This window comes from Fringilla coelebs, assembly GCF_963513975.1.
Source record: "Fringilla coelebs genome assembly, chromosome: 8".
In the NCBI taxonomy this organism is placed as follows: domain Eukaryota; kingdom Metazoa; phylum Chordata; class Aves; order Passeriformes; family Fringillidae; genus Fringilla; species Fringilla coelebs.
Genome location: NC_140066.1, coordinates 10,355,941 through 10,369,197, shown reverse-complemented (window position 1 = coordinate 10,369,197; position 13,257 = coordinate 10,355,941). Strand labels below are relative to the sequence as shown.

General features: G+C 44.4%; 1 protein-coding gene across 6 annotated transcripts; it reads right to left on the bottom strand.

Moving 5' to 3' along the window:
• Positions 1-198: 198 nt before the first annotated feature.
• On the bottom strand, positions 199-12,754 carry NCOA4 (nuclear receptor coactivator 4). Of its 6 annotated transcripts, none has more exons than XM_084210235.1 (10): positions 12,474-12,754; positions 6,680-6,833; positions 6,114-6,254; positions 5,905-5,993; positions 5,344-5,452; positions 4,686-4,757; positions 4,137-4,283; positions 2,901-3,911; positions 2,489-2,578; positions 199-1,951 (listed from the first exon to the last, which is right to left on the bottom strand). In XM_084210235.1, exons 2-10 carry the CDS (start codon positions 6,818-6,820, stop codon positions 1,946-1,948), a joined length of 1,806 nt encoding a protein of 601 aa, XP_084066361.1. In that variant the 5' UTR covers positions 6,821-6,833; positions 12,474-12,754; the 3' UTR covers positions 199-1,945. The 6 variants fall into 6 exon arrangements, with proteins under 6 accessions (XP_084066361.1, XP_084066359.1, XP_084066360.1 ...); XM_084210233.1 differs by lacking the exon at positions 12,474-12,754 and adding an exon at positions 12,212-12,275; XM_084210234.1 differs by lacking the exon at positions 12,474-12,754 and adding an exon at positions 12,110-12,200.
• Between the last annotated feature and the right edge of the window lie 503 nt (positions 12,755-13,257).

The following is a 13,257-nucleotide window of genomic DNA, read 5'->3' as shown; positions in this document are numbered from 1 at the left end:
ATGAGTGTGCCAGCTCCTAGAGTTTCCCTGCTCTGGAGCTCAGTGCAGCTCCAGGCGGTGGTGAAATGAACTAAAGCATGTGAATCCCATCTGAAGGGAAGCACAACTGTAGCGGCTTCCAGACAGAGGTAAGCTGGACATGCGCCAGAGCAGTTTGCGCTGACCATCTTGTGAACGAGACATAACACACACTTTGGTTGCAATTATTTTTTAATGGAAAAGACTAATCAATGTTTCACATAAATATCAATTAGTGACAAGTCAGTTGAGTAAAGGAATACATACCCCCAAGTTTTAAAGGCTCATAATGAACTGACAAAGTAGCACACAATGACAACTACATGGAATTAATTGGAAGAGGTGGGCTGCACGTCAATCCCATTAATTAAGTTCAACTGCTGATCACATCTGTTACTGGAGTTAGTCACAGTGCAGTCTTCCCATGGAGCAACAAGGACACGTGAAAGGGAAAGTGAACTCCTAAAACACCTCTCTGCTTCCAGCAGAAAGCCCTGGCTATGAAAGTACAAAAGCCTCAAGTGTTTTGCTGATGTTAAGCCCTTTCAGGGTCTGGTTTCAGATGTGCAGTCTCCCCTTCTCAAATTAAAAACTTCCTTTTAAATGAATGCACAGGACTGATCAGACAGGAATGTGTTCACACTGCAAAGTGACACAAGGTTGGATCTTAATTTCTTTTCTACAGGGTTGTGAGGAACTCAAATCACTTTTATTCCCAGGCAGGCTGCAGTGATGGGGAGAAGGGGAACCTATTTTCATAGTCATTAAGAGCAATTTGTTAAGTGAGTAGAAGCTGCACCAGAAGCTATGGAGCTTCACAGTTTTTCCATGGAGCCTGACAGGCATGATCCACTTTTCCATATAACATCTTTGCACTCGTTCCTACAGGCTCAAAAGGCTAAATATCTGAAGAGGTATTGCTCATATTATGTCCACAGCTTCAGGAAGATCCAAGTTACTGGACCCCACTTTCACATACATAATCACATGGAAACCACAGATTAAATACCTTTAAACTGCATCAGTGGGAGCCACAGTTTGCCAAGTTAGTGTTTCCCAATCAAACAGCAGGTCATCAATCTGCTGAAGGCATCTAATTCCCCAAACAGTATGTGGCTAAGATGCCTGCTTTCCAGTGGTTTAGTCAATAAAAATACATTATGAATTATCTAGAACTAACAGAAACACACATTTCATTTTACAGCTTTTTCAGTGACATTCAAATAGTTTGTAAATGCTGGGGACAGTAGGGTCTGATTTACTGGTGCATGAAAATTAACGCCCTACCCTCTTCTCTGAAAGGCTCAAAATTCACAAGAGTTTTGATCTAAAACTAAGTTAGCAATTCTCCTGTCACATGTTAGGTCCCATAAATCCATGTATTTTTCAAAGTCTGGATTTCACATATTTAGCTGGGAAATGCACCAACACAAGACGCAAATGAAACCTCCAAAGTGAGCAACTGCTCCATAAAACAAATTGCTTGCAAGTACAGCCTAAGTAAGCTGGAACCCAATGCATGACAGTTGTAGCAGCTGAAAGAACAGCAGCACTTCTAAAGTCACTGTCAGAGGTGGACATTCCACAGCACCAGGAAGATTCTGCTTTATACCTGCACTGGCCTCAACATACTTGGAGTGACAACCCATTAAAGATCCTTGTATTCCCATAACAGATACAAATTTGCTAACACCTCTAAAGCATCAGATTGCTTATGGTCAGTGGGTTTACGTTTGAGAATTAATAACAACAAAAAGGGATCTTCTGCACCAGAACTCTGTTAGATAAGGAATCTTTCTTTTTGTTATAATTTTAGAAGAGAAAGCAGATGGCCAAACACAAAACACAAGCACTCAGCCGGCTGCAGTCACTCAGTGTGATGTGCGACTGATAGCAGGAAGGGGATGACTTCAACACATCCAGTTCTTCACATCTAAACAAATTTAAAATAGGGTTATTATTCTCTTTGATAAACAGCAACACTTTGGAAAAAAAAAAAAAAAACAAAAACTGTAAGATAATACTCTTGAAAAAAAGTGATATTAACATTCCTCCAGAAAGCATCCTGCCTTTTAGGGTTTGAAGTACTCCTGCTAAGGACTACAATGAGGAATTATCCTCAGAAAGGAAAGACATGATGTCAGCTGTAAATGTATTACTAAGGTAAGAAAGAAGCTGCCTGGAGATTGATACACTAATTTCATATCTTAGTTACAGTCAGAGTTACCAAGTGTCAATCAGTTGAGAGATTTACACAAGAACAGAAGTAATTCCCTCCCTGGCCTGTGATCAAGAGAGGAGGAATAATAACAAAGGGGAATGGTCCAAGCTGTTAAAAAGGTGTATGGGGAGAAAACTACTAGGCTGCTAAACTTAACATACAAAGAATTTAAGGTGATCATTAGCTGCCAGTATCTGTGTTCTGTACCCCCAAGTTATGATTAGGCTCAGTTGTTCTAATACATCCTACCTGTAAGGGAGACCGATACAGCCATTTTTCGTTATCTCCACTGAGTTTCATGCAGGCAAAAAGGTCACAAACTGTAGGAAGGCCAAAGTCCTGAAAGAGAAGTCACCTTAATTACCAACCCCAAACATAAATACATTCTGATGTATCTTCAAATTCTGTAAAATGTTCAAAACCAAAACTGACTTTTGAGTCTTTGAGATTAATACTTTCTTCATTTAGTGTAACATGTCAACTTGTTTAGTGCTAAGTTAACTAATAATTGTGAAAACATTAAAAGAGTCAAGAAACCTAAAAACTTTCAGTCAGTATTATCCAGAAGAGCTATGACTTTGGAAGAGAATTAGGTCATTAAATTCAGCAAAGCAATAAACCTGGCACATAGGACACAAAAGTATCAAAAACTTATGCTCACTTGTGCTTTCTTGCGCAGAAGCCATTTATCTTCCACTGGAGGCAGGTTTGCATTTTCTAGGTCGTTTGAAGCCAATACCCAACTGTTTACATTTAAGGGGAGGTGGAATGGAGCCAAGAGGTCTAGGAAAGGACTCTTGAAACTCTTGTCTGCTTTTTCCCGACTCTCCTTTTCTTCTGTGCTTTCTGCTTTGTGCTCAGCCTTGGCCAGCCAGCTTGTCAGAGGTCTCTCGAGCAACGCCTTCCAGGGTTCTGCAATCTCTGCTGAATAATCTGCTTTCTCTGCACTCACGGGTTCCCCTGGGAGCTGCTGGGCAGGGCTAAGCCAGGAACTGGCAGCAAACTTGGTCTTCTCATGCTCAGGGTCTGGTACATCTCTCTGGCTGACTGGAACTCCATTTTTGTCCTTCCCATCTTTCTTCAGAAGCCATTTGCAAAGAGCCTCTTTTCCACAGTTTTCATCACACACACATTCTGAAAAGCTGGCACACAGATCATTAGCTTTGCACACATCTTCCACTTTAAAGGGGGCCTGAGGATGCTGAAGAAGCCAAGCATTTACAGCAGATGTAGCGGGTGATTTCTTTCCATCAAGATGCTCATTCAGGCACTTCAGATTTCCCAGGTTCTCAATTTCTACACTTTTACTCTGGCTGCCAGGACAACTGGTACATGTTTCAGCTTTGAGGAGCCAATCATTCAAATTGCATTCTTCCCTAAAAGGTTTAAATTCATTCTTCCATTTCTCATCTGAAGCAATACTTCCATTTTCTGTGTCAGGAGTAAGCAGCCAGTCAGAAAGGTCCATCTCTTCTTGTCCAAGGGATTCTAATTCCTCCACCTTTTCAATAGTGGAAAAGGATGAGTTAAGAATAGAGGTGGAGTCCTTGCGACCAGGGGAATCTGTCTTCCCAGCAACATCACGCTGCTGATTGTTCAGGAGCCAGTTCTCCAAATCCTTCAGATTTCCCCAGGCTTGCTCAAAATAGCAGACTTTGGAAGCATTCAAATCCTAGTAAAGACACATTGAAGTACATCTATTAAAACTAAAAGGCAATATTCAGTAACTGTATAGTTAGATCTCAGAGCATTCAGCTAGTAAGTGCCAAAGCATCAGGTGAACATGAGGCAGAAGGAAGAGTACTACAGAAGGTTTCATTCCCACCACATTCTGCTTATAATCAGGTACTGTGTTTTCCCCTCTGTTCAAAACTAGGTTAGCACACAAAAGGTTTACCTGGCTGGGCTCTGGCACACACTTTTGGGTAACCCATTCCTCAAGATTGGTGCTGGGAACGTAGGGACCCTGGCGCACAGCCACAGGCCTGCTTCCGAGTAACCAGCCAGCCAGCGAGGCACTCACTGTCCCACACTGCGTCTGCTGCTGAGAGAGAAGGCCCTTGGTTAGGAGAAAGGCTGACTGCTGAGCCAATCTATGCTGAACACCAACACAGGCATTCAGCAGGCAGCAGTATTTCTGCATCAAAAGGAAAAACAGTCCCCTCTAATTATGAAAAAATCCATAGCAATTGGATAGTTCCAACATCAAGGAACATTCAATTAAAAAATCCTGTCAGTCACACCCCACATACACTTTCATACTCTGTTCTTGCCTGCCTGCTCCTGGAGCAGCTACAATATCAGATCACTCTGCTCACCACAGCCACTGTTACTGGCTACTCAAGCATCTTAACAAACACCAGCCATTACTCAAGCTCACATAACATGCTTGAGTCCTCCTCCTTCCTCTAATGCAATTAAACACTCACACACAGGTCAATCTTACCTGCTGACAGTTCATTAGGGCATAACTCTGCCCTGGGAACCAAGGAGAAGTATTCTCTCTCTCTGAGGTTTGCTGAAAGAAAAGTAAAAACTAATTTAAATCTCCATTTTGTCCAGTTTCTAGAACAAATTCTACAATAAAGCTAAAGTAAAGCACAGTTACAAATTCTCAGTGCTTTATGGCTAAGAATGTTCTCAACATTTACAAACAGAGTGGAGAAAAATTTACTATAAAAATACCACCTTGAGTCTGCTTCCTTTAACAGAATTGTCTCCAATAATACAGGAAATATGCCGCTTACATAAGAATCCCAAAATACTTTTATCACAGAAAACATCTACTATGTTTTAACTATTGCTATCTAAAGAAAACACTAACGGGTTTTCATCTGCTGGAATAGAGCAAGAATGCAGTAGTCATTCCCTCAGCCTCTTCCAAAATACATTAAAATAACATGTACATAACTAAACTCATTGAAAACGACATGCAGTACTTAATAAACCACTGTGTATTTGTTATACAGCTAAAATTATATGACTTGCACACACAAGCCATTCAAGCTGTCACTAAAAGCAAAAATATCACTTGGAATATATTGCTCTACTGAAAAAAAATCTTTGAGGCAAGTATTACAACCCAGGGAAGTCCTGGTGCTTACCATCGTTTTAATGGAACCAAATGAGGTAATAGCTTGGCGAAGGTAAGATGTGTCAGCCTCAAAATTCAGGATGGAAGACTCTTCAGGTTTAAGTGTAAGACTTTCCAGTCTGAAAGAGAAAGGTGACAGTTACAGAAAGGAAAAAAAAAATACAATTCTCTTCATCTGTCCTGTTTTGGAAGTCAGTCCATTATTTCATAAAAAGGCTTTCAAGTTTACTTGGCAGGAATTAGGTAACAAAGAAGACTTTTGATACAGCATACAAGAAAGGAATGGCTATCTACAAACCAGGAACAGAATAAATTACCAGCAAAACACAAGTTTCACCTTCTTCAACTGCCATCAACAACTAATATTTGAAATAATCTGCATAAATTAGTACCTCTCCTGCTCATTATAGCCCTGGTTTATCACCTCAGATTGCTGTTCTTATTTCTAGGAACTATTAAAAATGTAGGAACAGTGAGATCTGTTAGTTCTATTAGAATAAAAAAAATCAGATTAAATTCATAAGTTAAAGTAAACCCAACTGTGTTAACTTGCATCATAAAATATATTTACCTCTCCAGGCAAATTGAAATCTGGTTTGCCAGTTCGTTACTGTAGGAGTGTTCCAGCTGATGAATAAGGCAATTGAACTGTCCCAAGTACTGCATGGAAGACAAAACACACTTTATTGTTTCAGCTCCCAGGATTAAAATTGAGCCAATACTTGCAAGGAAAAGGTTTGCTCGAAAATGCCAGTGCAGCAACTGACAACTAAGCCTTACCCAGTAGAGCTGCTGTGCCTGCTGCTGCAAGGCCTCCTCCTTGAGCTGCTGGATGAGATCCACCTGCTCGAAGAGCCACACCTCACGGCTGCGCAGGCATTCCAGCTGCCGGCTGATGTGGCTGTGGATCTTGGCCTTGACCTGTCAGGAAACACACATCATTTCTACACCTGTCAAGCAGAGTAAACATACATGTGCTGCACTGATTACAAACTACTGTTTGTCAGTGGCAAGTGGTATTTTTGGAGTGATTTATTTCTCAGAAATTCATCACAGTCACCCACATGACTCAGGTCAGTAACAGTTCCAAGGCTACCTCTAAAGAGGTATCAAAGAAAAATGTTTTTTGTAATCACTCTCTATTCTGATGTTTCAATCATCAGCTTTTGGAAATGCTGCATGCCTAAGCTTGCAGAATTGATAAACAGGATAAAGGTATACAGGAATACCTTTATCAAGAGCATTGGCAAAATGACACAGCAATGCGTTTGATTCTGAAATAATAAAAACTTTAACTGAAATCATGTTAGTTATTAAAAAATCTTTAAGAAGTAATTTAAAATTACCTCCCGCCAGTTTTCTTTAATCTGCTGTTCAGCTTTGACAATTCCAGATATAGCTGTTTCCAAGTCCTTCTTTGCTTGAAGGCACTTTGCCAGAGTCTCACTGCTGCAGGAATTTCTATTTCTATCTTGTGGTGGACTCATTCTTGAAGTGTTCCTAAAACACAATAGAAAAACGATTTCTTAATAGTTTCTATTCCTCTTTAACAGAAGAGGAAGGGCATCATATGAAGAACCATCTGCTCTACTTCACCATAAAAGTGAACAAAAAAGCCCCTAAGATCCTACACAGATGCAAGTTTTCTAAACATAGATAAAGCTCTCCTCCAGGAGCAACAACGGTCTCTCAAACACCTCGGCCCACAGAATTTGCACAATCACAGGAAAACCAACAGATATTTGACAACAGCTTCAGCCACAGGAGTTTAGGCAATCCTCCCCTGCCAGGCACCTTCCTCCAGCTTTTATGCCTAGCCAGCAAACTCCAGAGCTGAGGGGCTGATTCAGGGAAGGTTCAGCAGCAATGTTGGAGATGGGGGAGAATAGCCTGACCAGGGGCAGGAAATATTTCAGTCACCCTTCTTTCTTCTGCAGGCAAATGAGCTGGCTCCCATAAGTGAGAAAATTCCAATACAGTTTCACCAACTGAAAACCCACATGTTGCTACAAAGATCATTCTTTACAAAGCTGCAAAGACCAGAATTTTCACAGCTACCCATTTTGTCCTGGTCACAGCTGTGGTAACTTAGCTTCAGTGCAGTCTCAAGTAGAAGGGACTCAAATACAAAGTTTCTACAGAAGTTATACTAGCAAGGATTCTGCAAGTAAGGGGAAAAGATAGTATGGATTTTTAGCAAAAACAGAAAGAATCACTGTAAGCACTTTTCCTAACCAGGGGGTTATTTTGTTATCAAAGAGTTTGAATTCTCCTGTCAGTTTCATAAGATTCCTGAAGCACTAAACATTCGTAGTTTTTATTCTATTTAAACAAGTCTTCAGAATGACAACTATGGAAATTCCCATCAGATTTAAAGCATACACATGTGCCAATCTAAAATGTCACAAATTTTACCACAGCTCTGGAGGGAACGGAAAGTAGTTTTGAATATAACAAGACAACCCAGAGCTTGTGTTACTGAGCAGCTATTTAGTCTGTAATTTCCAAGCCCCTTCTACAGGAAGATCTACCAGACAGATATAAAAGTGCGTGTTTCACACAGGAGGGGGCTAAGAGTGGCTTGCAAGTGGAAGGTGACAGAAAATGCAATGTTCAAGGCGGGGCAGGAGCAGAGCCTGCACCTCCCTTAGTTCCCTCAACACCTCCTGTCCCTTCAGTGCCTCCAGACACAAGATATAGACCAGTCACAGAAGCCACCCCAAGACCCTACACACTACTCAATGCCATCCTCACCATAACATCTCATCCTCTAGGAACTTCAGAGCACAAATACAAGAGAACTCAAATGTAATAGTTATGTTATTTTGCACCAAATCAGATGATGCAGAACTCCAAAATACATCATTCTCCATGCTGTGCTGTGAACACCAGTATTTGCACACCCCAGCTTGTTCACAAGTTCACTTCTATAAGGTTTCATGATCTTCATCATGCTAGCAAAATAAAACAAAAGGTAAGCTAAGCTTTTTCTCACAACACTAGACTTTATCTTGCTTTTCAACTTTCATGTACAACCTACAGGAAGTAGGAGCCAACAGTGTAAGTGGGAGCCCTAGTTCTCAGATGTAATCTAACAAGTGGATGACACCAATACACCCAGCCAAGAAAACAAGGATATTAGGTACCTTAAAAACTATGATATACCAAAAGTAAATTTAAAAAATAATATTGGTTATTATTTCTTTTTTTATATTCTTAAATAACGAGTCAAAATCTGAAAGGCTAAATAAAACTACCATATATGCTCACACAATAGATAATGTACTTAACAACTCTTGTGAAAATTACGTTAACCTACTTTATCATACTCTGTATTAGCAGCTTCGTAATGGCACAATTAAATTTAAGAAGCTTACACGCTCTTCTCTAATGATCTCTGAAACTACTGTTTGTTGCTTTTCCTTTTTTTTTGATGATTGCAAGAGACTCACTCCAGAATGTATGGAGAGAATGAATGCTGCCTTCCTCCAGCCAGCCAGCTGCTGCTAAAATGGCTGTTCTTAGGCTTTGTCGCAAATAAGCCAGTAAAACTCACATGTTGAGCATGAAAGCAAATCCACCCTTCTTGTCAATTTCCACAAGCTTCTAACAAAACCAAGTGGGGGCAAGCACCTATTTCCTCGCTTCTCAGTTACTCCCAAATACCACTGAGAATTTAAGACGTTTTCAGGTCTGATACACCCACGATCACACAATTAGGCTCAACTGTAACAAAACACAAGAAGATACACGGCTGCAACACACCGTCACCTGCTCTGGCCATTTCCGTGCCATCAAATGGTTTCCAAGCACACGGCGGTCCCCAGCAGCCCCGCTATGTGCGTCACGGGATGCACACCCCCAACAGATGAGCTCGCACTTACTTTCCGCGCTCAGGAAGCAATCCCGCAATGTCCTGTTTATAACGCGGCCTCCATTCCCAGGCACGGCCTCCGGAATGCTCTCCGGAATGCTCCCAACCCTGCAAATATCCGCTCCAAGCCCTGGCTCGCTGGAGCGGCCCCTCGCCTTATCGGGCGGCCCAGCCCGCGCCCCGCCCCGGCCACCGCGCCCGGCCGAGCCGCACGTCGGCACCGCCGGGGCGGGCCCGGGGCGGGCCGCGACCACCGGCCCCGTGCCGGGCGGGGACCGGCCGCAGCCGCTCTGCCCCGGCCCGGCTCAGCTCAGCTACAACACCGAGCGCCTCCAAACATCCAACTAGCAGTTGAAACCGCGTTAACCTCAACGTTTTGCAACAAAACCGCTATTTCATGCAACTTCGTAAGTGTGGCAATGTATCTTCTCCATGCAACAACAAAGCAGAGCCGAGCGCTGAGGCATCCAGCTCCAGCGCGGACGGAGCAGCAAGAGCTTAAGAGCTGCGAGCCGATCCAGCTGCCGAGCTCAGCCTTCCGTCCCCATGCACAGCCCAGCAGAGAGGCTCCCCACCCAGCACTGAGCCTGCGACGTGCCGGAAATCCTGACACTGAGCAGCTCGGATGCGAGTTAACTCCTGGAAGGACCAAAATTACACACACACACACACACACAATTCTTGTCACGTCTACTCTTGTTTCCACAATTTCACACACACAGCTGAGGAAAGCACACAGAACGGCCTAGGTTGGAAGAAAGGACCTTCAAGATCATGTTGTTCCAACACCTCTGCCATAGGCAGGGACACCTCTCTCCAGACCAGGGTGCCCAGCGCCCCATCCAGCCTGGCCTTGAATACTCCCAGGGATGGGCCTCGCATATAAGCTGTAAAAATGTCATAGCCACGAAACCAAAAGAACTGCCTAAATGATAAGGAAGATTATATTATTGTTCTTAATAGTAAAATAACTACCAGTTTTTACAGGAAGACTTTTGGCTCGCTGGAGAGGTGCCACCACAAGACCCTGCAGCTACAACTCCTGGTCACAGGTGCTCAGTGCAACCTCCTGGCTGGCTACACTCCACCCCTGGGATGTTACTTCCCATAGGTCAGAAACTGCTGGACAAAAATAATTTTAAGCTTTTAAGTAAGTATGCGTCTGCCTGCTGGTGAGCAGAGGAGGAGGAGACAACCCTTCCTCTTCTGCAAACAGGCTGGCAGGAAACTGGTTCTACCAGCTTTTCACTCTCAGCACAACCATCCCCGCTGCCCTTGGGAAGAGCATTGTTTTTCATTTCAAATGGGTATGGAAAAATCACCTCAAAAACGGGGCTGTGCAGAGCCTTGTTGGGGAAAAGCTTCTGAAGGAATGAAGCCTCCCATTGAACTGCCTCTATTTATAAATGTGGAATGATTTCTTCCATTTGGCAGGACAAGACTGCTCCAAAGGCCTCTCTGACCTGTCTTTATGTGGCTTTGAACCAGCTGGCTTGTTTGAACTGAAATCCCCAAGGACTTCCATCTAACCCCACCAAAAAACAGTAGTTCCTCTTAAGAAGCTCTCCCGAATTAGACAGGCAGGAGTTGTGGTCAGGGAGTGAAGTACTCTAAGTACACGAGCTGAATCTGGGAACTTCCCATTTACATCCAAGCATAACAAGCACTTTGTACAGTGCAGCATCAGCATTATGTATGGAGCTCCTGCAAGGGGGATCATTTAACTCCAAAACAAGTATATAACACCCTATTTTTTAAGTCACAAGCCATGTGAAGCAAATAATTAACCTTTAAGAGCTTCAAGCAAGAGAAAAAGTGAAATAAACACCTTAAGAAATAGTAACAGAAGTTTCAGGTACTACATTTTCTAAAATTCAGGTAGTTTTCACCTGTCTGCACAGTATATTGTCTGTGCCACAGACCTGAACACCTGTGACTACTTTTTCTGTTTTAGCTCTGAAACAGCCTGGCCAATGCAAAAAGCACTCGAACTGAGACAAAAGTTGGGCTCTGAACAGTCACAAGTCACTAGTGCATCTGTGAAGAAGTCTGATCACCACTTCATTCCATCTATCATAAATATATATTTTATGCACAACAAGCATATAACTAAAATTACAAAGTACCTGAATACAAAGGCCTGATATCTCTATGCTACAATTACTAAAAATACCAAAGAAGATACCCCACAGTGGGGAAGACACACACTTAACGCAGATTGCACACTACAACGCATCTTCCAGACTACTGCACTTAAAAGCCCTTCGGAAAACAAGTGACAAACCCCTGGTTGTGCCTGAAGCAAATGGCCTCAAAGACAGCACTGCCACGCTCTCTGCACATACAGCTATCCAATGTTAGGCACTTGCAGCGTGACGAACAGTGATTTTACATGGCTGCCGGCTTTTTTCCGTTCCCCTGACTGCACACCTTACCAAAAATCTCGGGGGAAGGCCACCTTGCTCCTCGGTCATCTTTTCTCTTTAATTCCAGCCATAAGCACCGAGTTTAAAGCTGTCAGAATGCTCGGCAAACCCCCGGAAGCTCCGGCTCATACCACTTACCAGCAACGAACAACACAGGTCTGACAAACTTTCAACAAACACGATGCGGCACAACCCCGACCATTCCTCACCCAGACATTTATTGCTTACATAACCTCTGAGAAGCGCAGCTGCTAACAAAAGACTTGGCCTTTGCAATTAGAAACGTGGCTTTAGGAACGCTCGCGGCACAACCTCTCCGGCAGACGGAGAGCGAGATCAGTACAAAACCCCGTCTCCGTGTCCCGTGCAAGCCCTGCGCCTCGGAGCGTCCATTTCCCGAGCGACCTGCCCGATCCAGGCCGGGCGCCTGGGCACTTCCCGCAGCGCGGCACGGGGCGCCTTACGGGATGCCTTACCGGATGCTTCACGGGATTCCTCACAGGATTCCTCACGGGATCGCTCCCGGCTCCCCCCCCCCGGATGTCTCCCCCGCCCTGCCGGTCCCGCCGCCCCCTCACCGCTGCCCGCGCGCCGCTCCCTCAGCCCCGCGCCGTCCGCCCGTCCGCCGGCCTCGCGCGCTCTCGCGAGACCGCCGGGCCGCGCGCCCCCTGCCGGAGCGGCGGAGCGGCCGAGGGAGCGCTGGGGGGAGGTGCTGCTGCTGCTCCTCACGGCAGCCAAAATCCGGGAATCGCGGCTGACCCGGCGCGGCAGATCTTCGGAGCACAGAAGACCCGTGTGGGGTCTTTTTCGTGTCCACCGGACATTTCCCAGAGAACGTACCTTGGTGTGGTTTTCCACAGTACAGGTTTTGGGTTTTCCTTTCCGCAAGTGTGAAGCACTGCAGAACACCTCCTGGTACTGCCGCCCCGCTTTCCAGCCGGGAAAAGGATCCAATTCCTGCTCCCTGCCCGCAGGCTTTAGCCGGTCGGGGGCGAGATCAGCTCAGCTGGTCAGCGCGCGGCGCCGATAACGCCGAGGGTGCGGGTTCGATCCCTGTGGGGGCCATCCCGGAGCGGGACTCGATGGTCCTCCTGGCTCCTTCCCAACACAGACTGTTCTGTGATTCGGTGAGATTTCAGCCTTTACGATTTCAGCCTTAACCCGTTCAGCACATTTGTGAAGTACTGCCTTTTCTAAGTGTATGCCCAGCATTTAAAGCTTAACAGAGAATCTAGGGGGGCTTCAATCAGACAGGACTTCAAATGGAAATCTAAGTAGATGAGTACATGTGGTAGCTGAGTCACAATTTCCCACACATTTCCTCCTCTGGGCACAGTCCAAGGAGCCATTCTAATCAGGACCTTACTTGTGGTTACAAGTACAAATTATTCAGAGCTGACATAAGAGAAAGTATAAATCAGCTGCCTAATCCCAGATGTGATGTTACCCTAGGAACTAGCATTTCAGGTATTTGCTTCCTTGTCTAAACATGTAGGAGACAGGGTGTGTTATATAATCCTCCTCTGTGTATTTGGATTTAAGAGGAAAAATAATACCAACCCTGCCTGACCTTGGAAAACCAGGAGTGCTCATACAGCATGTGTCCCCCATGCAGCTCCCCAGC

Coding starts and splice junctions, on each gene's coding strand:
- NCOA4 (XM_084210230.1), bottom strand. Junction 4,758..5,343: donor TTGGTTCCATTAAAACGATG/GTAAGCACCAGG, acceptor CTTTTCTTTCAG/CAAACCTCAGAGAGAGAGAA. Junction 2,579..2,900: donor TTCTGCGCAAGAAAGCACAA/GTGAGCATAAGT, acceptor CTTCTCTTTCAG/GACTTTGGCCTTCCTACAGT.